Source organism: Chiroxiphia lanceolata, chromosome 5, assembly GCF_009829145.1.
Source record: "Chiroxiphia lanceolata isolate bChiLan1 chromosome 5, bChiLan1.pri, whole genome shotgun sequence".
Lineage (NCBI taxonomy): Eukaryota > Metazoa > Chordata > Aves > Passeriformes > Pipridae > Chiroxiphia > Chiroxiphia lanceolata.
Genome location: NC_045641.1, coordinates 3205733 through 3232499, shown reverse-complemented (window position 1 = coordinate 3232499; position 26767 = coordinate 3205733). Strand labels below are relative to the sequence as shown.

The window sequence follows — 26767 nt, the reverse complement described above, 5'->3', positions numbered from 1 at the left end:
AAGATGTTAAAAGACCAGTTTATTCTTCTTTGTTAAGCCAGGACCAGTGATTTAAGTGGGATTTAAGAAACTTGAGGAGTTAGCACACTCCTACTTGGAAGTGGTGAGCAGCCATTGAGGGGGATGGATGGATGGAGGGATGGATGGATGGATGGATGAATGGATGGATGGATGGATGGACTCAACGGGTGCCAACCACATGGACAAGTAGGACACTGTGCATCCTACTACATGGCCCTGGCTAAACTCGGGCAATGCTTAGTGTCACAGAGGTAGAAATCACTCTCCTCTGGTGGGTAATGACCTGCATCTCTTTGGTAAGTGGCCACACAAACCTGCTCCTGCTCTATCAGGCTGGATGGGACCACTGGAAAGCCCCTTGCAAAATACCTCCCATCCCAAACTTCATCTGAAGGTGATGTTTCTTTAATAACCTCCACCCCAGCTCAGCTTTTTTCCTCCACAGATTGCTTGTCTCAAAGCAGACTGTTTCAAAGAATGACTGTTGCTGGCTGAAATGCAGCAGCTGTGGTGAACAGCAGCCATAGGAAGAAGAAATCCAGGCAGGTTGCAAACTTGACACTCTAAGAAAATGTGCAGCACTGTGGCCTGGACTCACAGCATGCCAACGGAGAGAGTGTGGCTATGAGTTGGTAAAATCCTCCTCTCACAGAGGACCAACACCTGTATCCTTCCCCACATCTGTGCTGCAGGTTTTTGGGCACCTTTCTCTCAGCCAAATTTACCTTTTCTCTACATCTGTGTTATATTAATCTGTTTTCTCACTGCTGCTCAAGGAGCCAAGTGCTGCTGCAGTCACAGGGCTCAATACCCTTCTGCAGCTTTATTGCTCTGAGCTCAACATTAGGTGTTTGCCCAGGGACTCCCTCACTGCAGCACTGGAGAAAAATGTATTTTACTTAGAAAAATTGCATGTTTTTGGTGTTTTGCAGGTTCACCACCCGCAGAAGGCCTGGCTTAGGCATAATGATTGCAAATATAAATCCAAAGCAGAAACAAATACAGAACAAGCAGTGAGAGCACAACAATCCCAGGAGTCACTGTTTTCCTTCATGTACTGTGTCCCTTTAAATGCCAGAGAATGATGTTTTTATCTTTTCCTCCTTCACTGGCCACCTGTGCCAAATTTTGCCAGTGGACCCAGGGGTAATAACTGGCAACAAGTCCCTGTTTACCTGGGCTGGTGGCCAGTATTACCTGACAAATGTGCTCAACAGAGGAATCAAAAAGGATCTGATTGAAGGAGGAGAAAAGCCCTGTGACCACAGACTGGTGGCACGAACAACCAGACAGGACAGGATTATGTTCAGTGCCCCTTCAGCATGAAAATCACTCACAAAAGACACAGTAAGTCCTTTTGCAGGAAACAAAGTGACCCCTTCACGGAGATAAAAGGATTTAACACACGCCGTGAGAGAGGAGATCCTCCAAGTTATCACTCCCTGCACCCGGAGGAGATCCTTTCCAAAAGAAAGTTCACTTGAATTTCAGCCAGAGTCCCTCACCCTGTTTTCCAAAAGGCAGAAAAAGATACTACCTGCCCCTGACCTTCCTGGCTGCATTTTGGCACGACAAGGCCACTTCTTTGATTTCACTTTTTGGACCATCACCAACTCGTCGTTTTGGGGAAAATGAGAGGAACAGAGCAGATAAAAGGGTATTTTGAGAGCACTGGTTGCAGTGAATCTAAAGCTTTGGTCTGCACTTCTTCTCTGACGTGGATCACTCAGAAAACCCACACCTTCTGTGCTGGGAGTGGGGCAGACCCACAGGAGGAGAGGGTGAGCCCTCCACACACGCATCCATGAGCACGGCGGCCAAACAGCCCAGAGGAAATGAGTCCCCTGCATAAACATGATTTCATGTCCGGATATGTGTGTCCCATGACTGTGCCTGGGATATGGTGTGGCTGTGATGGGGACAGCCCCAGAGGGGAGAGAACTTTCCCTTATTGCTAATTATCCAGATGGGCTTGTTTGGCCTGCAGTGAGCAGTGTTTGGGAGGCTGGAAGTGCCACCGTGGGTGCTCCTGGATGGGGCTGGTGTGGGAGTTCTCTGACCAGGAGCTGATGGGATTTGAAGAGCCACCCCAAATGTAAAAGGAAAGATGTGCTGGTCTGTGCCAACACAGCTCCTTACAATAGCAGTTACAGGCAGAATTTTGAGCTGCTGTGCACCACCACTAATCACAGAATCATACACTGGTTTGGGTTAGAAGGCAACTTAAAGATCATCCAGTTCCAATCTCCTGCCATGGGCAAGGACACTTTCCACTAGATCAGGCTGCTCCAAGCCCTGTCCAGCTTGGCTGTGGATACTTCCAGGAAGCCACAGCTTCTCTGGACAACCTGTGCCAGGGCCTCTCCACCCTCACAGGGAAGAATTTCTTCCTAATATTTAATCTAAAGCTCCTCTCTTTCAGTTTAACCGTGCCGTGGAGTGATGCTCTGGTTGTAACCTCGGTGCAGTGGGTACGTGGTGTTTTGCAGGCTGGGGAAGGTGCTCAGGGGAGAAGCTTGTTTGGAAAGGTCACGGCTTGGAGCACAGAAAGAGAATCAAATCAGTGCAAAACACAAAGTGAAAGGACACGTCCTGTCCATGCTCCCATCAGCCCACCCGAAGCCAGCGATTAATTCCCTCTCCACGCAGCTCCTCTGATTAATTCCCTGCCCAACAGCTTCCCGCTTCCTATTTTGGTAACGCCTCCCCCGCTCTCCCCCTGGCCCCCCATCCACCTTGTTGCAACAGCTCAGATATTGGCTGAAATTCTATTAATAGTGAGAAAAGGAAGCTCAAAAGAATAACTTAGGAAATGGTGGGTGACACACCCCACGCCGGCGGGCAGAGCCCGGCTCAGAGCCTTACGCCAGCCGGCTCCTGCTCCTCCCAAGGCGGGATGAGAAAGCCAAGGAGCCTGAGCAACCCGGGGAAGGGATGTGAGCCAGGCCCGAGGAAGTTCCTATTTTCCTCCCCCTTTTTTGCAGCCTTTCCTGATTGAACAGGGGCAACGGGTTGAGTTCATCAAAGGGAAAGTGGGGGCTGAGGCTCCAGGGGTGGCCTTTCCCAGGGAAGAGCGTGTGCCAAAGCCGGTGAGGAGGCTCCTGGACTTGTCTTTGCATCACAAGAATCTCCTGGGCAAAAGGAGTGTTTTAATGCAACCATGTCTGAGGTGGAGCAGGGACCAGTCGCTGCAGAGGACAGGAAATTTGTCACCTCCTTTTGAAACTGTGAGAGCGATCAGATTGGCAGAATATCACAGAGCAGTGTTATTTATCCTGGAATAAAGCTGGGCTACCAGAGCAAATACCTCACAAGGCTTTTAATTTTGCTTGTGCAGAGGGCTCTCTCCCTTCCATCAGCTCAGGGATAGGTGGGATCCAAACAGTGCCGTCCTCCTGAGCTGCCTGCTGGGATTTCGGTGAGGGAGGTGGTACGAGGATGCTGTCAGTGTACACAGCACCTTTCACCCTTGAAAAACGGCACTCTCCACCTCATAAGATGCACTTCCAAACCAGCATCACCCAACCCTTTTGCTGCCAGGCTCACCATCAGCATTATGAAACAGTTTCACCCAGGCCAAAGACCAGCTTGGCTTCCTGGGTTAGGGAATGGGGAATGGGGAAAGGTCCAACAGCAGCTGCCAGAGCATTAGACTCTAATCCAATTATCTGCTGTAGGGATGTCTATCCTATCCAAAACCCAGCCAGAATAAGAACTGCTGCAAAACAGTTTAGATAGAATTGCTCTGCAAAATATTAAAGATGAGACCTAATTAGTGCTGCAGTAACACCTGGGAAGGGGCTGCACCAAATGCACTGTGGGTAGCAGGTCGAGAGAGGGGATTCTGCCCCTTTATGCTGCTCTGGTGGGACCCCACCTGCAGAGCTGCCTCCAGTTCTGGGGTCCTCAACATCAGAAGGATGTAGAGCTGCTGGAGCAAGTCCAGAGGATGCTCAGAGATGCTCTGGAGCCAGGCTGGGAGAGCTGGAGGGTGTTCACCTGGAGAAGAAGAGTCTCCAGGGAGACCTGAGAGCCCCATCCAGTGCCTAAGGGGGCTCCAGGAGAGCTGGAGAGGGACTTTGGACAAGGGTCTGGAGGGAGAGGACACAGAGAATGGCTTCCCAGTGCCAGAGGGCAGGGTTAGAAGGGATATTGGGAAGAAATTCCTTACTGTGAGGATGGTGAGGCCCCGGCACAGGTTGCCCAGAGAAGCTGGGTCTGCCTCATCCCTGGATGTGTTTAAGGCCAGGTTGGATGGGGCTTGGAGCACTTGGTGCTAGTGGAAGGTGTCTCTGCCCATGGGATGATCTGTAGGTCCCTTCCAACCCAAACTATTCTATGGTTCTATGAAACGAAGATGTCTGGACTCTGATTTAAAGCCACTGGGTTTGTTTTCAGCAGGGAACCTTCACCCCTCTGTGAAAAGACTCTGTTGAAAAGGCTCTTCAAATTGCTGCTATTTAGACCTTGCAGGCAAGTGACAGAGAGCTCAAGGTAATAATGCTGACAATTGCCATTTTCTCTGCTGTCAAATGAAAGGAACCTGCCCCACAGCCTCTGTTCTGGAAGACTTTCCCAATAAACCCTTACTGGCTAGACATGGAGGTGGGCAAAGCAGATGTGCTTCAAGCCTCAAGCAATTTTGTTTCATCTCCAGATGGAGAGAAGCATCCAGGGCTTTTTCCTCTACTGCCAGCCTGGAGATACCCCTTGGCTGGAGATTTGGGGCATGTTCCCACAGAATTTTAGCATTATCCTGAGGACTCTTACCAGTCTGCAGGATTTTGCAGTCAGTCACATCACTACAGTAGCCAAAAGCCATTTGGCTTCCAGAACTGGGAAAAATTTAAGTTGTTCCTATTTCTACCAAGTAGAAGTCACCCTGAAGCCCAGGAAGCAGGACTTGAACCAAACCTCACATGAGCTTTGGCTGCTCTGTCCCTCCTGTTAGATCTGCCTGACTTCATTTAATTCACACATCAGCCTTTAAACCTCTTTGGTTTCAACCAAAAAACCCCTCCACAACCTGATACACTTTTCCTGCCAGGACTGCCACACATGTCCCCAAAATCCAGGTTCTGATGAAGCGGCATTTTCTGATGAGAAACCTGCTTCATTAACAAATTCCCCATCAGCTCTTTCTGCAAGTATTTGAGCCAGCTCAGCTCGTCTGCTGTTTCATTTGGAAGGATGACAAATATTAAAAATAATCATCCCAAGGCACATCTCCCCACACTCCTCTTCCCCTGCAGCCCTGACACGTCTCCTCCTCGATCCCTTGGTGCCTCTGAACACCACATTTGGAGAGGCAGAAATGGGTCTGTTTGCTGTACTAATTAATGACCAGACAGTGGGTTTGAGGGAGCAGGAGTATCTCAGTGTTCCTCACTCCCACCCTCTTGAAAACTTTGTTGAATTGTCTTCCATGCCATGCTCTCCTGAATTTCCCCTCAAAGACTGTTTTTGCCAGAAATTTGTGATGAGAGACATGTTTCACCCAAATCACAGAAGATTCTGAGTTGGAAGGGACCCACAAGGACCCTCAAGTCTAATCCCAGGCTGTGCTCCATCCCATGGTCAGCCCCAGTCAGAGGTGAGGAATGCCAGCAGTGGGAGGAAGCACCAGTCCAGCCTCTCTTAAGGATAAACATAGGACATCCTATTTGGGATTGTGTCTCCGCGATTCTTCTCATGGAAAATCTGTAGCTGTCTAAGAAGTGAAGGGAAAGATGAAAAAATAATCAAAAGGAGACAGGAAGCCCACTGTGGAAAATGAAAGCTCTGAAATCCTTTGCAAGAGGTTACCAGGGAGGCAAACAAACACAAACACACTCGCACCCCTCTGTCCACACCACCCCGAGACATTTTTGATCACCGAGTCTGGAAACAACCTATTTCCACCAGGAGCTGACGGGATTTTTAAGGGGCTTGGCTCCAGTCCTGCACCTTTCCCAGGCTGCAAAATGAACTGGGGGCTCTGCAGTCTGAACAGAAACACCTCATCGTGGAGGAAATGGTGGCGGAGCCGCTGGAGCGGAAACGTGGGGAGCACGAGCCAAAAAAAGCCTCACGTCCCTGCCTGACCAGACCCTCAAAGCACAGAATGTGGCCACGCTCCTGTCCTTCTCCTGAATCCTTTATGCCATTAGAGTGGAGTTATCCTGTGATGACCTTGCTGCTTTTGAAGCAGGATTTGTGGCAGTGATTGAGCATCAATCACCCATCAGCTGAAGGACACCATGTCTGGTACATTCAGCCCCAAGACCCCTCTTTTCCTGCAAAAGTCACCCAGGACTTTGGAAGAAACTCAAGGTTTACACTGAGTAATGGGCCAGAAAAGTCTCTGTGCAGCAAGGTAAAGCCCAGGTACCTCTGTCTCAAAAGAGAATGAACACAGCACTGAAATCCACAGGAATTCTGTAAGACCACATGACTTGATTATACACTGAATATCTGGGGGTTTTTCTTGCATAACTTCAAGGTTGTAAGTCTTTAGGATGCTCTTTCAGGCTTCTGTCAAGTAAACACAAGTGTTAAAAAAACCTTTTTAAAACCAAAAAGTAAATAGATGAAAAGTCTAGATTTGTGTGAATTTAGAGAGGAATCTCAGGTCCGTAAGAAGGACGGAGAGATGATTAAAGCTACCAGATTGACAATTCTACTTTGGCTCCATGAGGAGACCACCCAGCTTCCTTCACCACCTCTCTCTGAACCCCAGGGAGGTTCAGAGAGGTGTGGTAAGAGGTTCAGAGGGTTGAAGGAGCTTCACCATCTTTCTTCAGGTTTGAAGGAGTTCACCACCTCTCTCCAAAGTTGAAGGCTGGGCCATGAACTGACTCCAGCACTAAGGAGCTGTAAAGCTGTTGGCAAGGTGGTGGGAAGGAGAGCTCTGGAGAAGCCAACACTAAATGCTCCTTGGCCAAAGCATCTGCTTTGCTCTTGAGGGCTGAACTGTCACATCTCAGCAGCCCTTTCTGGGGACCTGACCTCCTTTCCCCAGCCCCGCCACGGAGCTGCTGCTCACCAATGGAGATGTTTGGGGACACAGATTTATTCATTAAGACAGAGCAAAAGTTCCTCCCCATGCTTCCTACCCCAGAAAGATGAATCCTCCCTGGCTGGCTTTTCCTGGAGGACTTTGCTCCAGACAACTTGAGGAGGAGGGAGGACGTGAGCCCGCGAGACAGGAACTGATCTTTATTCAGCCTGATGGCTTGTCTACACCGAGGTACTCAGAAAAATTAATCTAAAATTAAAAGGAGGTATGATTTCAGAGTGGATTAGTCAAAGTGCACACAGCCCACCAGGTGGCCACTCTTGTTTCAGCTTTAAATCACTCTTTATTTAATTTAGCCAAAATGAAGTAGGTTAAATCAAATTAAAGTCTCCTCAGCTCTGAAAGCTGACGAGAGGGAACTGATGAAGTTTAAGGAAGTTAATTCAGGAGAAATCTGGTGATGGTCCCTGCAGAAAAAAGCGGCCAGATGTTGCACTGACCAAACATCAGGGATGGGGCACACTTGCCTCCCCGGCTGAGGTTGGCCTTTTGTGATTCCTGGGCATGGAAAGCTCTGATTGATGCCAGAAAAAAGCCATCCCGTCCAAACCCCCTGCAACAAGCCGGGAAATCTTGAACCAGACCAGGTTGCTCAGAGCCATGTCCAACCTGGCCTTGAATGTTTCCAGGGATGGGACATCCATCAACTCTCTGGGCAAACTGTGCCACTATCTTACCATCCTTATAATAAAAAATATCTCCCTTATATCTAATCTAAATTGATTAGATAATCAATTTGTTCAGTTTGAAACCATCGCCCCTCATCCTATCACAACAGACCCTGTAAAAGAGTTTGTCCCCATCTTTTTTACAAGCCCCCTGAAGTACAGAAAGGCCACAATAAGGCAGGACATTAAGGAGAGAGTAGACAGAGCACTGTTCCCACAGGACTGGGGAGTGGGTGCACAGGGCAGTGGGATCACCCACTGTCTTCTAGGGCGGGATGGGCAGGAGGACAGAGGGGCAAGGTGGGCTCACCAGCCCAGTCTTGCTGAGGGGCACGGGGACACGAAATCCATCGCCTTACTCTCCTCTCCAGCTGGCTGGGTTCGTATTTGGGTTCACACTGAGCCACACAGGGATGGAGCTGGCCTTGAGCTACTCATCCTGCCAGCTGAAGCCCTGCCAGCTGGCGGGCACCGGGGAGGAGTTGTCACATCTCATGTCACTCCAGTTGGGCGCAGAGCATCGGTGATGTGTCTAGACTTTATCCATGGGGGATGAGGGCCACAGGGCTCTCGCAGAGCAGAGCTCCCATGGGGAGGTTTTGCAGCCAAAAAGCTCCCACTTTTCATAAGTATCCCACTAATCTTGCAGTGAGGAAGAGGAACGGAGGGAATATGCCCTGTCTTGTGGTGGGGTCACTTCCTAAAGGAAAAGGATTAACCCCAAACCCAAATAGGGGCTATTGGTTTCCCTGGGATCTCACAGCCCAGCAAAGCCAGACCACAGAGGGGCATTAAAGCTGGCATTAGCAGCAAGGATCTCATGCCCAAACTTGTGCCATCAATACAGATGATTCCACCCTCAGCTGGAGGCTGACACTTGCTGCAGGCCCAGCAGGAAGCGGGTCCAACCTGCAGCCCTAAAGGTCAGAAATCAAGAGGAGATACTCCAAACCCAAAGGAATAAGGAGACCTCAGCCTGGTCACAGGCAGCTTCAGTACAAGGGGAAAAAAAACTGGAGCTGGGTGACTGGGAGGTCAGTTTGTGCTGGCACAGCACTGCTGTGGTGCTGCAACACACTGTCCCCTGCTCCTTGCACCTCCCTTTCCTCTCCACCTCTCCCGAAGATTTACAGCAGGAATCGCCCTTGCTCAGCAGCCTCTGCCTGCTCCTGCCACCAAGATTTTTGGTGGGGAGGTGGCCAGACCCCCAGGACCAGGCTTGGGCAGGACTCAGAGGTTGCTCGCCCACCTCGAGGGCAGAAAGGGCCAGCGGAAAAGAGATGGTGGGGACACGATAAGACCCAAAGCCTCACCCTCCTTTGTGCTCCCAGCACCCTTGGTGAGTCACAGGTCGGCCCAAATTTACGCCCTCCAGCAGCAACTTTATTTTTGACCTTTTTTGGGGTCGTGAGTCATGTCGCTTTCCCCAGCTCATCTCACACGTCACCCACCACGAGGCCAGGATGGACCCAAAGATGACAAGCTGAAATATCTTGGATGATCCTTATGGGTCCCTTCCAGCTTGAGACATTCTATGATTCTGTGATTTTTGATCCATCGAGACTCAAAGGCGTCGTGATGTGACGGGGTGAAAGACACGACTGATGCCAAGTGACATAGGAGCCACATCCAACAGGCACTGGTGACCTCCTCAAGCATCCCAACCTCTCTAAGTAAACTTTTGGGTGATTCCTAGTTAAATACTCACCCCCCCAGTGAGAATTTGCTGGTCGTTCAGGCCGTGCTGGGGACAGGTTCCTCTGCGGGCACATCTGGGACACCTGCAAACCTTCACCGACACACAAGCTGCCACCACACCCCCCTCACTCCAGGTTTTTGCAGAAGATGGATGTCAGGATCTATCCCCCCACCAAGACCAGTCCCCCATGACCTTGGCTAGCCGGGGTTACCGAGCCAGCAGCCTGGAGATTTCCTGTTAATGCCGTGAGGAGAGCTCCACATTTCCTTGGGATCCTTTGTGTGTCGGTGCTATTTTGGGTCCCACCTCTTTTTTTCTTCAGTTCCACACCCACACCTCCCTCAGGGTGGGGTCTTCCTGGATAACTGGGAGCTCTATATATATACACACATGTGTACATATGCACCTACATATATTTATGTAGCTGTGCCTGCGAGTTGAGCCTTCGGGCACTGAGTGGACACGGAGGACTTGGCAGGAGGCTCGGTGCTATTCTTTAGGTGGGGAGAGCCTAGGAAGGGAAGGACACAGCAAACCCTCCCTCCTATTCAAAACTATTTAAAGACTGTCTGGCACTGAGTTTCTTTCCCACCAAATGGCTCCAGTGACGATCTGGCTTTACAGGCTCTGTAATCTGATCAACTTCTATTGTTGGCAAATTCATAATTGCCTCATTATTTAACAGTCGGTTTTACAGAAAAAAGAATATCCATTTTAGCTTTTTGTTGTTGTTGTTTTGCTTTATTTTGTTTTTCAGGACCACTAGGACTCAGTTTCTGTTTGAAGAACTTGTGTTCTTCAACAGCTTCTGCTCTTCCCCTCCTTAAAATAATATAAATGGTCACAGGAATCACTGATTAAAGGTATGAACAGTGAGTGATGACCTTTTTCAGTGCTGTCCCAATGAAAGGTTCTCCAGCACAGCATATTTATTACTCAGTGGCCTTTTACTGAGAGAAGCACAGGCAGAGGAAGCGTTCAAGGCCAGATTGGATGGGGTTTGAGCAACCTAGTCTAGTGGAAGTTGTCCTTGCCCATGGCAGGGGGGTGGAATGAGATAATATTTAAGATGCCTTCCAATCTAATCCATTCTATGATTCCATAGAGAGGAAGGATGCTCCTGGAAGCACTGTGTGCTGGCTCACACCTTTGCTCAGCCACAACTCTCCAAAACGAACCTCATTACATTTCTTAACCTCTCCCTGTCCTAGTTTCCCCATCTCTACATGTAAGAGTGGACAGTTTTTGGATAGAGGAGCTGTCTTCACTCACAGGTTGGTCCAGCACCTTTCTAACCGGGGCCTCAACCTTGGTGAGGTGCCAGAGCAATACAAATAATTACTAATAGTAAATCCCATGGGAGTCTATTACATTATGGTTCAACTTCCTCCCAAACAATTGCTCCTCTTCCTTGCTTTGTATGTTCTTCAAAAGAAGCGGCTGCTGTGCTTTAGGGCTGGGACACCGGCCGTGGTAAACATACACCCTGCTCAGCTGGGCCTGGGCAGCAAAAAAGGAGATAAATCTGATGTAAGACAATCACACTGAGGGCGGAAAAAGAAAAATGAGGGTTTAATGGAAACGGCAACGTAGCAGCACGAAACAGCTCTTACCCTGAAAGGTCCCTAAGGGCACATTTATTCACTATTTTCGGGATGATCTTACTCGGATCGGCAATAAGAGCAAGAAATGTCGAGAGCAGAAGTGCCCATTGGTCTCAGGGCTCAAAACATCTTCATCCAGAGTGTGGTGAAGGCCCTGGAACTGCAGGAGTGCTCAGCTGAGGGAAGCAGAGATTAATTGTGGACAGTACCAGTGCTTGGACCTGTCCCTGCTTTCTGCCTGCGCTGTGGGCACCCGGCCTGCACCACCCAAAATGTGCATAAAGGGAAAGATGACCCATAAACGGGGAGAAAAATGCTCCTGGCCCACAGCCAGTGTACCAGATTGTCTTTGTAGGCTGTACAGAGTACAGGAGCACCCCAATACCACAGATTTGGGTACAATATCAAACTCCTAGAGGGAGCTGGGAACCCCAAATATCGAGTGTTCAACAAAAGGCTTCACAAAAGTTCACAACAGTGGTTTGAGCTGGGTCACCTCAGAGCAGAGTGGGCTTTGGTTGGGCTCTCTTGAGGTCCTTGGGTCCTCATTCGCACAGCTTGCCCTGAAACACATGGTGGGCTGTCTCTGAGGATGTTTTCCCATTGCCAGGACCAGGAATTCAGGCCTCCACAGCAGGCAGCAAAGTGGAGAAGGAAGAAAGGTCTTGCTTATTAATCGGCCAACTGGCCTGACTTAATACTGACAAAGAACAATGCCCATTTTGCTCACCCCTTCCAAGATGGAGCCTGCAAAGGCTTTAATTAGTCAATTAAATGTGGCTTTGTCATAGGAGATGAGACAAAACCAGGATCAGCCAGCTGGGTTCTTGGCTGCTGAATGACATTGTCTTTCCAGCCCAGTGACCTCATTGTTATGACTCAATAGGGGAACAATGTTGTCCACCCAGCAGCCCAGCAAGGAGTGAGATTCCTGTGTGGTTACAGCTGAGCAGAAGAGCATGGGAAGTTGTGGGATGTCACCGGGATGGGGATCCAAAGCTTTGCACTCGCCGGGTTTCAATGGCATTGTGTGCTGAGAAACTCCAGCCAAAAAATATAATCTATAATACAAATACAGCATGACACAGTGGCCGTACTCATCTCCGCAAAGACTCCCTGGACAGGTAGGTGCAGGTGGGAAGTTTGAGCATGAAGAGATTCACTGGTTAGGGAGCAAAATCCTAAACGATATCTCATGGGAAGGAAAGCTTGCAACACCTACAGCCACGGTGGCCTGGTTGGAAAAGACCCCTGTCCATGTCACCTTTTGAGTTCAGGGCTTTGCTGGCATCTTCCTGCCACCAAAATATCTCCCTGCCACCAAACCCCTTCTCTCCAGGGCAGTGCCTGGAGGTTGTGCTGCAGGGCAGGCCATGGCAGGGCAAGGGGAGGGAGCAAAGGAAGCAGGAAGGAAGAAGGAGTTGCATCCCCTCCCTGCTGTTAATCATCCTCCTCTTTCTCCTAAAAGCAGCCATCAGGTCTGCAAACACCAGGTTGAATTCCCACCTTGGAGGGGATCCATGGAGGTGACCATGGTCTGGGTGCAGGGGTGGGATGTGGGGCTGGGCTTGGTAATAATATTCAAATTCCTCTACTCTCGAGACAGCAGAGACCAGATCCTGCTTTTGGCTCAGTAGTGAAACTCCGACGTGTCAGCTTGGACATTTCCTTTAGAAAACTGAGCTGGAGTCACAGTGGGGTTGGGGATGGGAAGAGAGGGCAGGGACTGCAGGTCAGGTCTGTGATGGGACCCACAAAAGGGCATCAGCAGAGCAGAGGAGGGAGAGAGCACTGAGCTGGAATTCAGTGGGTGCTACTGGTTGGAATCCAGGAGTGGGGAGTTTGGAGGGAGAGCAAATGCAGCCCCACTTGGGGGATGTGCTACACTGGGGAAGGCTGAAGCTACATGAACAGCCCTGTCAGGTTTGCAAGTGACCCTTAGCCAAATCAAAGCATGGATTTGCTGCAGAAACCACCCAGTTTTATGAGATACAAGAAAACAGCTTCCCTGACTATGGAAGGGCAGAAGTGACGACTGAAAAATCCAGACAGGATTCAAATGCACATTTGGAGAAACACAATCAGCTGTGCAAAAAGACCCTCCCGTTGCCCTGAGCCCCACCTCATCCTGACATCTCTGGACATTATTATCTGGGCAAAATGCTGCTGAACACCACTAAGAAACCAAGCCCTGAGACTGGTGAGCATGGAGGCAAGAAAGAGCTGAGCCATCAAAAGCAAACAATGACTTCTATCAGCGATTATTGATAATTCTCAGTAATTGATTGTTGATTGCTTTAAATTCTCGGTAACTGATTGCTTTAAATAATTAATAACTTGCAAGTCTACCTACTACAGACACTGTTCTCTGGTGCAGGCATGTTCCTGGCCCCTCTTACCTGTCACAGAACCACCACAGAATCACAGAAAGGAACCTTGAAGATCAACAGCACCAAGCCCTTTGTCCAGCAAATTTCTGCACAGCACAGTAGCAAAATAAAAGGGACACCCATGCTAGAAGCCAGGTATTGCATTCTGGGACCGTGGGGGATGCAGCAGATGGACAAGTCCTGTGTTGCTGCAGGATTTGGATCAGATCTCCCAAATGGGAGCAGAACAGTGTTGGAGAAAAGGGAATGTGATGGAGATGAGTTACAGCAGCAGGACATTTGTATGTTAGACCCTCACCCTTGGGAAGGTGGTTCATATCCAAATCCAATCAGCTCCAAAAGTTGATCTTTATTACTACAAAACAAATGCATTATGCCTAATCTATATTATCAAGGAGAGGGCTCCTCCTTTCCCCACTCTGGGTAGTTTCGTGGAAAAATCCATGGATTGAGCAGGCTGGGATGATGTGGAACTCAGACTTTGGAAAGTCCTGAGAGGTCCAGGTGGCACCAAGCTCCTGTAACTAGCCTTTTGTGAGGAGAAATATGGGAAATCTGCCCACAGGCACCTCAGGCACATCTGTCCACCTCAGCCAAGAACAAAGCTGTTGCTTAAAAACAGGAGCTGAGAGATCTGAGGGTCTTTCTTTGCCTCTGTGAAACAAATTCCTGCATCAGGAATACTTCTTACTTCAGACATAGGCTGTGAGCATCTGGTCTTGCTGGATTTGGGCAGAGGCAAAATCTTATTACCCCTTCTCTCTCCTGTCCCTCAGTGGGGTGAGTGCCCCTGCTCAGGCTGAGCCGAAATCCTTGCAGGAACAGCTCATGGGCTGCACTTTTCTTACCCTTCCCTTCCCTGAGCCCCCCACTGTGATGAGCGTCAGCCTTCAGGATGGGAGTAAATAAAGTGAATCCCAAAAGTGCTTTCCAAAATCCAGCTTCAAAGCCAGTTTTCCTGCAGAGGTTTCCCAGTGCTAGTCCCACTCACCATCCACTTTATCAACCCTCTTCCTCCAGCGCCTCAGGGTACCAATTTTCCCAGCCAAGACAGAGATAAACCCGTGCCCCAAAACTGCTTCTGAGCTGGATTATAAGGAAACCCTCCCTAAAAGGCCAGCTGGGCTGTGTTTGCAGGCTCGGGGCAGCCCCTGCTCCCAGGGAAAGCAGCTTTACATCCATCCCGGCATCGCTGCTGTCACCCCCCCCCCTCCAGCGAACCCCCGCCTAATCAGATTGGAGTGGTCCTGCCAGACACGCAAAATGCTCTCACGGAAGACAAAGAGTGGAGCTGCCACCCTCATCCGCCAGCTCAAACACAAACACAGCCCCGAAATAGCCGGCATTCCTTCGGCACGGCCGGCCCCCGAGCGCTTCTCCTCAAACCCGCGAGGCACACGCAGCGTCTTTTGGGTGGTTTTCCGATTTTAAAAAATTATTATTTATTCATTTTGGAGTTTTTTATCAGGACTGTTAGCAGGGTTTTTCTGTGTGAGAGGACACGGAGACTTTGCACAGTGGGACCTCGGCTGCCACACCCTCCAGAGCTTTGGGTCTGGCCCCAAATACACCCGCTCTCCACAGTGTCCCCCCAACTTTCTCACCAGTAATCATCGTGCTGGGGCTCTCCACCCATCCCGAGGCCTATCCAGTTGTCCACACTGTGTCCTGCAATACTGGAACATTCTGCACTGGCCAGGGAGAGCAAGCAGAGGGTTCTGCAGGAGCTGCTGGTGGGGCAAGATGCTGATGAGATGCTGTAATCCCATTCCTAATATGAGCAGGGGAGGGAAAGCCCTGCTCCCTTGGCATTCCCTGTGCCACCAAAAGTCCTTTAAACCCCCCAGAATTTTACCCAGCGCAGCTGTCAGCTACCCATGGCCAGATGCATAACAGCAGCACACAAAAAATTGAATTTTTTTAAAGCAGAAAACAGTCTCTTTACTTTTTCATCCCATCAGTTTGGATTCCTGTCTCTCCCCCCCAACCCTCTCTCAAGGGCATTCATAAAGGACTACACAATGTACATGTTGACCATGAGGTCCCATATTTTTTCTGCCACCTTACATGTCTACATTTCTCCCTCCTCCCACTGGTCTACCTTTCTTCTTGTGCCACTTGCTTTGCCAAAATAAAAGCTTTTCCCCCTCAACTCAGCTGCCCTAAATCACCCCCAGAAACTGAAGCCATGATTTGGAGAAACCTGAAATGGGTAACGTGGACAGTGGGGGGTGACAGGTTTTGTGCTTTGCTGTGCAGCCCAGGGGGGTGGTGGTTTTGACCATCCTTTCCCTCATTAGGAATTGCTGATCACTGCCCCATCCACCACTGACATTCTCCTGGTTGGAAAACTCCACAGTAAATAAGATTTGGGGTGAGATAGTAAATTATAGGCCGGGTTTGAAGAACTATTCACTATGGAAGAGCCTCTGGCTCCCATGGTCATCATGGGATATTGCTCTTCCCAACATCCTGAGAGGAATTTGGGCTAATGAAATGCAGAGTGAGGGTTGCAGGGTCTTGCCCAGGGTCTGTTAGTGCATCGTCCACCTTAGGCTGGGTTCAACTGCAGCTTATCAGGGAACTTTATGAGCCTAAACTGACATTTTGTAGCAGAAACAGAACACCCATGTCACTGGCAGTGGCACAGCAGTGATGGCAGGAGTGGTATCACAATCATCTCAAGATCATTTTATTTTCCTTTTTTTCTGCTCCCTGTGATTGTTGCCTTAAATAGCAAAGTTTTTTTACTCAGGCTTGCTGGATAAAGTACTCTGATGTTAGATCAGCAAGGGGATGCATTAAAATAGGCTGGATGAGGAGATCCAGGATTCACCAGGCTCTGTGGAATTGTCTATGAATAGTGTTAAGAAGAGGGGGAATTCAGGTTACCCCTGCCATCCTCACCAGACTGCCATGATAGGCATGCACTGTGGATGGATGGAGGTTCACCAGGATCTGCTAGGCTATGTTGCTCCCCTGGACACAAGAAGGATCTTTCCAATCTGGGCTTGTCCTATTGGGAATGGGTGTGCTCGCTGCCGTGGGCCACGATCCATCAAGGCCAAATCTCTTCCTAATTTGTAAAAGGCCAAATTTAAAAAAAAAATAAAATAAAAAAAAATTAAGTATACTTCAGTAAGACCAAACCCAAGTAGGGTACTCATGGCACTTGGGGAATTTGGATTTTCTAACACTAAACAGGATTGGATTTGGATGAGGGACAAAAACCGGGCAGCCAGTTAAAGGAAGCCTCGTTAATTCTTGCTTCTCTTTCCTTTAATTGCCTCCTGCCCACACTATGGGCAGATATCCAGGGTATCCAGACACCCAGCGTGGGGTTCTTCTGTCAGAAGTTACACATATAAACCTCAGCTATCCATTGAAATTCCCTCTGCAGATCAAGGGGAGACACAGCCAGCCGCTCCATCCACAGTTAATTCCAAGAAAACAATTGGAAACTGAAAGCTGAAAAATAAAATTGTTTCCTCTCCCATTTTAAACAGTAAAAGTGAATTTTAGGGGAACAACTCCTGCTTGTTCAGAATCCTTGAGGGACACGAAACAATTCATTTCAGTCATGAAATAAACCCCATCACTAAGCTTGAGATTTGCTCAGTGAATTGCTCAGCACTAAAACTCAAAAGTGTGTTGAAAACTTTATTCATTAGGTAACCAGGCCCTGGGTTATTTGATGTGACTTAAAGGAATTTTAAATGCTGTTTTGCATCTGTCAGTTTAACAGCAATTTCCTCTACAAGCAAAGAGCGTTTTCCACCAATAAACCCAAAATTAGTTTTATTCATCATTACCAAGGAAGACTTCGGAGATGCATAAATTAGAAATCAAGACAGAGAGGCATCAGGCTATAAAATTGCTTAAACAAATATGTTCAAGAGTGTGTCAACCTGGTTGGAAAACACAGTTGAAAGGCAAGAGTGGGCTGTAAATCTCCAAGTTTTACAATGAGGAGAATTAGCCCTGCCGAAGGGATGTAGCTATGAATTGTAAATGAAAAACATGATTAAAATCAGATCATTCAAATTCTGACTTTCTCCTGCCGTATTTTAAGTCGTGATTAAAATTCATAATTTAAGCCACATCAATTTAAATCAAAGCACCCTGCCATAAAATGAGGTTTTGAACCCTTTGTGAGGTTTTAATGAGAAAAAAAAAAAGATCGTCCTCCTGTTGAATGAAGTTAATGGGGATTTATTGGTGCCATTCATGGGCAGGAACTATCTTAGAAGCCTCCAAAATCACACAGACTGAGAGCCTTGAGGGCTTTTTTTTAGCCATCTGGGAAAATTTTAAGGAAGCAAAATAATTTTCTATAATAGGGTGTTGCATTAATCTCTAAACTTTTTTTCCCCTACAATATTTCACACGACTGTTCAGGACAGGAAAATTTATTCCTTGTGCCAAAGAGGTTGGCACCTCTCATGGCCTTTTTGGCATGGGAATTACCCCAAATGATGGTGGGCTGAGATTAACTCTTGCACACTCGGAAAATGGGCTCAAGGGGGTGATTTTTGCTTTCTGACTTCACAGCTGATGTGATGCCATGTCCCACTTTGCTTATAATTTGCCCTGGTTGTCTCTCAGTTGGATGAGGTTTTTCTGGGAGCCCCAGAATTGCTGGTTCATCCCATTTGCAGCACACACATCCCAGCTTTTCATTGCCACGTGGGATTTTGGGGGGGGGTTATGGCATTGTTGGGATTTGGTATAAACTCATGTGGCCTCAGAAGGAGGCAGTGGAGAGCACAAACACCTCACAGCCAGATCAGGGTAAAAATGAAACCCATATTAGAAGGAAAAAATAACAAAAAGGAAAATAAAAAACACGAGGGGGCCGTTTTGTGCTTTTACTGCACGTTGCTACTTTCTCCACTTTGCCAAGAGAAACCCTTGGGAGCAAATTTGTATTTATTTATTTGTTATTTTAATTCCTTTAGGCTCCAAAACCAAATCAGGGCACCAGCAGAGAGTGATGACTGAAAAAATGCATTAATGAGAAAGCTGGTTTGGAGCAATCCCAGCCTGGTTTGAGGGTCCTACTCATTAGCTGGCCTAGTACCTGGTAGAAATTTGCTCCCTTTACCTGTGCTTTAAACATTTCTTCTGCTGCTTAATAAATTAGAAATGTCCAACCAGGACAACTTTATTGCTTATTTAGCATAAATATATCTATCTATCCCCAAGACCTTGATTACTTGATGTTATTCCAGCACAACCACTGCTAACCAGATCCGTGCCGGCACAGAGCATCTCCTTAACACTGCTCTGCTTTTTCTCACAGCCAAGGCTTGCAGTATCTTGATAAGCAGCATATAATGGTCACCCTGAGAGCTCTCCACTTCCCTCAGCCTGCAGCAGTATCGTTTAAACTTTTCCTTTTTTTTTTTCCCCCCAGTTGCCTACGTGGTGGAATGTCTTATCTCACCCTCCTGCCTTCAGACTCCAGGGAGGAGGGGGAAAAAAAAAAAAAAGTGGTCTTTGCTATTAGATTTCAAAGAAGGACTTTCTCAAATACAGTTTTTCCAAATCTTTCTGAAGAGCCTTTCAAGTCCCCTTTGTCAAAGTTAGAGATCTGGCATTTTTGTCTTTGCCTTCATCTAACAGAAGCCACTTAGAATAAATGTCTGACAAGGTTGTCTCCTCATTTCTCTACGATAGATTTAATATATATTTAAGCACTATAGCTTAATAACTCTAAGCCAATTTCTCCCTTCTCTTCCAGTTAAATTTGCTAAAATCAATTAAGGCTGCAAGAGAAAATTTCAGCCTTTGCCATTAATAACTAAGGCCTTATTCTTCCACTGCAAAATGACCTTCCTTCTGCCTTTCACCACTCTCATGAGCCATGTGGCCTCAGACCAAACTCCCTGCACACAGAGTTTGTAAGACAGAGAAAAAGGCTCTGGATTAACGCAATTTTTATTAAGGATGCTAAGAATATCAACTGGACCTCAAAGCAACATCTAAAATGGGACCAACTCAGAAATAAAAAATTCCCTTTTCCATTTTGGAGGAGGTTATAACACGGATCCCATCTACCTATTTCCAAGGATCTGTCCTGCTCCTGACATCAAACACAGGTTTGGGTTTTAAACCCAAGGATCATATTCTTATTTGCCTTTAAATTTTGCAGCCTTTAGGGTGACCCACCACCAAGACGTTCTTCCAAATCCCAAAATACACCTTTTTTTTAATGTTTTTAAGTGCATATAGACACTGTTCTACAACACCAGGGACACGGTGTGATTCTTGGGGTGTCCTGTGTAGGGCCAGGAGATGGACTCAATGATCCTGATGGGTTCCTTACAACTCAGTATATTCTATGATAAGTATTTCCAGGAGCAGATTCTGGATATTTTTGGTGCAATGTTGGATCATGTTGAGGAGCATATATGGAAACAAACCTTTCTAGTGGACAAATTAGCCCAAGACACATCTAAATTGCCTTCAGAGGATGCAGCTGAATTAAAGGACAGCTCAGCTCCAACCTTGAACACGCTGGCTGAGTATTTGAACCTACATGGCATTACCTTGGGTCCCTCAGTAGGAGAAAGAAGCAACTTGTCCCCTGAGACTCTCAGTTTTCCCCTCTTCCACAAGCCAGTTCATCCCAAACTGGAGCCCAGTGATTTTCTGCTGCCAGCCAACCCCAGCACCACACCAGGACACGGAACCTTGGACATTATGCACAAGTCAAGCCATTGCTGAGAGCCAAACCTCAACGTCGCCTTCCCTCAGCTGGTTTATTGCGGATGCACCTTTAAAAGCAGGTGCTTCAGCCCAAAACAAAGGCTCATTCCCCTTCCTCACCCCTTCTGCTCTGTGCAGGGCACTGAAGCGCCACACTGAGTTAATTTTAACAAGCTGTTTGCATCCTCCCTGTCTCCTTGCAACACTTTGTCACCGAAGTGTCACCGGTGCCTGCTGAGCGCCCCTGGTCCGCGGCCAAGCGAGCTGTGAGACACACGTTGTCCAAGGGGCAGAAAAGGTGCCTGCAACATGCAGAGCAGCAGGAGCTGCAGAGATCTGCAGAACAGACACATTTAGTGACGAGAAAACCTTCATCAACAAGGCCCGGGGCTCAATAAGCAAATAAGCACTGGAGGATGTTGGTGCCTTTGGAGTTCGGAGCAACTTCAGTCCGAGCCTTGAAGGAAAGAGGGTTTTTTTTTTCTCTTTAGGGTTGATGGGGAATCCTGGTACTTTCTGGTTCCAAAAGGATTTCACAGAATCACAGAATATTCAGATACAGAAGGGACCCACAAGGATCACCAAGTCCAACTCCTGGCCTTGCACAGGACAACCCCAAGAATCCTACCACTTGCCCAAGAGCGTTGTCCAAATGCTTCTTGGACTCTGGCAGCTTTGGTGCCATGACCACTTCCATGGGGAGCAATACTTGGTACCAAAGGCTGACTCTGAGACACACTGGGGCTCAAATCAAGTGAATATGAACAACCCCCCAAAAGGTCACCCAAAATAACCCACCCCAGAGTTTTGTACTTCCAGAAAGCAGTAACTTTACTATGGGCATTTTCTAAGACTCCTCCAGACACTCACTATTTCCAGCACTATTTGCAATTCAAAGCCAGCAAGAAATTTGAAGGAGGCTGAATCATCCTTTAGGGAACCTCAGGTTTCCTCAGAGAGTGGTGAGGCCCTGGCACAGGTTGCCCAGGAAAGTTGTGACTGCCCCATCCGTGGAAGTGTCCAAGGCCAGTTGGGATGGGGCTTGGAGCAACTTGGTCTAGTGAAAGGTGTCCCTGCCCATGGCAGGGGGTGGAACTGGATGATATTTAATGACTCTTCCAATCCAAACCATTCTGTGGTTCTATGATGAACTCTCTCCCTTGGCTGTGGAAGGAGGTGAGGACACTGATACCCATCCCCGGGAAGTTCACCTTGAAGAAAAATACCACTACATCTGGTGGCCCCAGGCTGTCACACTATAAAGGGGTAGAAAGCAAGCAGTGCAAAGTCACCAGCTCCTCCTGAATCTGAGCACAAAGCTCCAAATTTAGTGGGTCTCATGATAAAAGCCCTCTTTGTGGCTTGTGCCTTCTGCCCTTGCAGCATCGTGTAGTTGCTTCTGGCCACAGAAAGCTGTTGTTGCATTGCAGTCCCCTGCTCACCAGAACCTCATGGAGTCATGGAAGGTCAGAAAAGACCTCTAAAATCATTGAGTCCAACCATTAACCCAACACTGCCTGGTCCACCACTAAACGAGGACCCTAAGCACCATGTCTACTTGTTTTTTTGAACACTTCTCACTGCTCTTTGTCCTGCAGCAGCCCCAGCTGAGAGAATCTCCCCATCCTTGACCACTCACCACATGGTCTCTCCACCAAACAGCACGTAGTTTAAGAAAAAACAGGAAAAACAGAGACAGAAATGCTGTCACAGTCTTTTAAACAGCATTTCAGCTCTTCAGTTCATACCATATCATATGGTATGGACTGAATGTATGCACTGGTTTTTGTACAGTAACAGGGAAGATTGTATTTTTGTCCCCAGCTCTACCTTCTCAGACAAGGTTGTTTAGCACAAAAATTAATATGTTTTTGGACATGGCACATTTAGACACTTCTAAACTGGAGCTGTGATATGGGCAGAGCATATCCCTCCTGCCCCCACCCGGTTTCCTCAAGGATCTCCAGAGCAAAATGCCAGAAGGCTCCAGCACAACTCTAAAAAAAATATACAGTTAGAGCCATAAAACCTGGTGAAGCTCAGACAAACTGTTCCCAAGCCTTCAAAATAACAGGAGAAAGCACCTTCACTCTGTGTTGTGGGACACCATCACACCAGGTAATTCTAGAAGGAAAATAGGGATTTTCTTTTGTTTAAGCCCCAATGGCAGATGGAGAGGGTTTGGGGGGAGATGGGTGGCACTTCCCCAAACTCCACCATGCAGTGGGACCTGCAAGACTCCCATGCAGAATCAGGCTTGAGCCTGGCTGTCCCACAGAGTGCAAGAGAAAGACTTGGTGGATTTGTTTGGGAATTCCAAGCCCAAAGGAACTGCTCTCTGACATGTGGAGTATCCAGCAAAGCCCTGGGGGTTGCAGCAGACAGAGCACAGGTAGCGGGAGAACAACAAATGCCAGATGACTGTGCATGGCTTAGAGTGGGAAAAAAAAGGTAAGGTTTGCTCTGGAGCTGTGTGTGAAGGAAAGGGCAGGCATTGCAAGAATTCAGAAACAACATCCTTAGGTGGAGATGGGCCAGTTATGGAAGAAGCTGAGCACGTAAACAGGCTTTGGACAAGGAAGTTGGCAGGAGCACGTGAAATCTCCTCGGAGGCTTGGGGAGATTTCACACTCCTGCACATGGGGAATGGACCAAACCGGGCCACCTGGATTCCTGCAGAGTTCAAACCCTCTGTGGTGTTCAGCCCTCAGAGCTGAGGGTGATTGTTGGTCATGCAAGAGCGCTGTCAGGCTGGGAGAGCTGAGGGTGAGGCGGATCCTCAGGCTCACAACCTGCGTGTTTCTGTCTGTGTCCCTCCCCCTCAGATCAGCAGTGGGGAGGGAGGAATTTCTGTGCATCCACAGGTGGATTTGCTACCTGCTTGGTCCTACTACTGCCTGGGCCACTTGGAAATAAAGCTGAAGGCACCTGGGCTTGGGGCTTGAGCTCCCATAGCACAGGTAGATGTTACAGCAGGATCTCACCTCCACAGAGCATCACTGTAATAAGGATGAAATCCCACTCACCCCATCCTCCCCAGCCCTGCAAAGCCCCCAGGGGGGGCTCTGGGTGCTGCAGTGGGTCCTTGAAGACAGGGCAAAGAGGCCACCCAGACCAGCATCATGGAGAAGGGGACAAAATTTGGGGTACCTAAATCCCAACAGCTCCTCTCTGCGCTCACACGGGCGCAGCACAGCAGAGGGATCCTCGCTGGCCATAAATAACCTCCATCACTCCCCATGGCCTGAGCCCCAAAACACCCCAGAACTTTCTCCACCCCGGATGGGGAGAGAAAATACATGATTTATAAAGTAAATAATAACCAAAGTGCAACCCCAGCCTCCCTAAAAATGCTGAGAACAGATATTTCCAGCCGGTCTCCTGTCACTGCCAACATGAATGATCACCAACCTCCTTGTCACAAGCCTTTAGAGCAACTCTCCGGAATTAAATCAGCATATTGCATGGTTCCAGTTCCTTTCATCCAAAGATCTTCAAATGATTTACAAACAATTCTTTAATTAAGCCTTCCAAACAGGCCCCAGGCTACTATTACTGTACCTGCTTTGCCACGGGGGAATCGAAGACACGGCACTGCTAAAACAGCCTGCAAAAAGGTTGCAAAAATCTTCTCAAAGTTCCTCCAACAGCAAATATATTAAGAAGACACTCTGCTTCACTGCTGATTTTGAAACCCTCAGGTTAACCATTTTTTTCTTCTCCTGGAGACATGGCCCCAAATTGCCTCCTCCCGCCCTTGTCAGGATTAGTTAGTATTCAAAGGATAAAATGTTTTTTTAAAAATGCGCATCTTTGACAGCTTGTCTTCTACAAACACGAACTCCCAGTACCAGGGAACTACCAGTACCAGGGAGCCAGCCCAGCTTTGGGAATGAAAAGCAGTGTTTTGGCAACAAGGATTTAAAACCCATCAATCTGAGGTTTGTTTTGATCTGGGCGAAGGGTTGATCTCCAGTGAAGCCCCTTCCTGTTCTTTTTTGCCCCCAGGACAGGTTTTTGCTGTGGCTCTTTTGAATCCTCTGTGAATAAAAAGAATTGGTTTTCTCTTCCTGATGCAATTTTGTTATCAGACCCCCCCTGTGGGAATACAAGATGCAATATGGGGAAGGAGTAAATAAAATTAAATATCCCATGAAGACACTGTAATGGGTAACTGAGCCACTCACTGGTTGGTTGAATTTACAGATGTTATTTGCCCAGTGCCATGTTTGCTGCATCTCTTGTACACTCTTATCTGAAGCTGATTTTATCCTGATTTAAGGAGGGAAATAAGGGGGAATCTCTGCAGAATCGGGGGTTTGGGATGACACAAGCCTGGAAGTCAGTATTTCTAGAGAAATAGCTGTACCCAAAAGAGCTGCCTTTAAAAAACTTCAGCAACCTTGTGTTGACTCTGCTCTGCCACACGCACAGAGGTTGTCACCTTCCAAAAACACTCTCCAAAATCCCAACTTCCCGCTCACCCACCCATTTCACATCCAGTTCAAGGAGAGCAAATCATGCAGGCTCCATCCCAATTTCTTAAGATACTCGAAATCTTGCAGTTTCACTTACAGACTCAACTTCTTCCCATTTAAGGAGGGGAAAAAAAGATCAATTTTAAGCTTTGAGTAGCTCAGATGATTACAGAGATATCAGCCTTGAGACTCCAAGCCCAAACACCCAGCAAACTGGGATGCCTATTTTGGCCCCTAAGGAAGAAAATCCTGGTGCCAATACTCAGCAAGCAACATAAAAGCATCTCTAAGGAGCTTATTTCAGAACTTAAGAGCAGCAATGAATGACAGAAAATGCTGTTTTCAAGGATTTAGTTAATTAATTTCTGAGAAAGGTGTAATAGGATCACTTGAGAGTGTTATAGAAACAGGTCCCCCCACATCCTCCCACTGAAAGCCTGTTTTGTCCCAATCCCACAGTATTTATTGCCCCATTCTGAAAAACAAAACAAAACCTTCTGAGAAGGCAAAGTCAGCTAAACTCAGCTAAATTCTGTCCAGCACAAGAAAATTGTGTTAACTGCTCCTACTTTATGCCAATGTTAATAACACTCAGCCTTCCTGAGCTTTAAGGGGAAGTGAAATCTCTTTTCAAGCCCACCTTGGCATCCAGGAGAGATGGGGGCTCACACCTGCTCACCCACCAAACCCCCAGCACCGTGAGTTCCATGAGAGGAACAGGAAAAAAACCAGGCAGGCAGAGATTTCAGCCAGACCTCTGGGAATTCACCCCACAGTTAAATCCCCAGGGCCCTGCCTCCACTTGTGCTTTTACCTCCGGAGCCTCCTCCAGCTTTTGTTACCTTGAATAAAAGCACATTCAGCTCAGCAGAGGTTCTTTTGGGAGACAGGAGTCGGAGCAAGATTTCACCTTCTATTTTATTTCGTATTTTATTTTATACTATTTCATTTTATTTGATTCCCACCTCCCTTGTCTTCCCTGATTACAGTGAAGAAACATCCCACTCCTCCCTACCTTTATTCACTTTCCAAAGAATCAGTGCATTTCCTTTCCCTGCTACTTTTCCTTGTGGTTTTTTGGCCACCTCTCCAACAAAACACCCCATCAAAGAGCCAGACCTCCCACTCCATCACCCACCACACCCTGAACCCCAACACCATCGCAGGACCCCAGGCACTGTTTCCACTCCCAAACCTCCCCGGCACGACACATCCCGCCCGGCTCCACCGCTGCCCCACAGCGAGGGGTCTCCAGTTTAACCTTTTTCCAACTCCTCCATCAACTTCCAGCAGGGAATTGCTTTCTCCCCCCCCCGCACTCTTTTCCCACGCCATCTCCACGGTCAGAGGTGATGGCTCGTGTTCGGTACGTGCAGCACTCGGAGCGCTGGACCGCTGCAAGAACAGCCGCACCAAGCCGAACCCAAAGTCCCCCCTTGCTCGATGGGACCCTAAAAAATCGCTCTCCCGAGAGAGATGTTTCCCCAACGCCCGGGCAGGGATGCGGGTGGGAAGCAGCGGGTTTGGCTCATCCCGCTGCAGAGCGAACCAGCACTGCGGCTCCTGCACCCGAAGTTGCGCCGCCGCGGAGGGCTGGATGCGCTCGGGTTTTAGCTAAGCGGGGTGATAAACCGGACTCAGGAGGCGAGTGGGCGCTCAGCATCCCCTCCCGGATCGTTTCCCTCCAAACTCGCCGATAGTAAAGGCAAAACACAGGGGGACGAGAAGGCGAGGGTTGCTGGAAGGTGGGGGAAAGGCACGCCGAGGGCAAAAAGCGGGGAAGGAGGCGGCACTCACCGAGCAGCAGCAGCAGCAGCGGGAGCAGCGGCAGCAGCCCCGGAGCCCGCATGGTGCTTCCCGGCCGTCCCGCCGCTCTCCCGGCGCTCAATCCCGGCGGGGCGGGCGGGAGATGCCCTCCCTCCCTCCCTCCCTTCCCCGGTCACTGCCCTCCCTCCCCTCCCTTCCCTTTCCCCGGCCCCGGCCCGGGCCCCCCCTTTCCAGGTCGGGGGAGGTGCGGAGCGGCCCCGACCCGCCCCCGCCTCCGCCCCCGGAGCGGGGGGAGAGAGCGGTGGGATGGGGATGGGGATGGAGGGGGGGATGAGGAGAGGGGGATCCACCTGCCGAGGGGATGCGGGGTTG

At 48.5% G+C, this 26767-nt stretch overlaps 1 protein-coding gene across 3 annotated transcripts in view; it reads right to left on the bottom strand.

The window, feature by feature from the left end:
* Positions 1-26515, bottom strand: part of PODXL (podocalyxin like) — a 46993-nt gene extending 20478 nt beyond the window's left edge. For all 3 annotated transcript variants that reach the window (XM_032689021.1, XM_032689022.1, XM_032689023.1), the window contains exon 1: positions 26426-26515. In XM_032689021.1, the coding sequence (XP_032544912.1) occupies positions 26426-26477 (52 nt within the window). In that variant the 5' untranslated portion in view covers positions 26478-26515. The remainder of the gene's footprint in view (positions 1-26425) is intronic.
* Between the last annotated feature and the right edge of the window lie 252 nt (positions 26516-26767).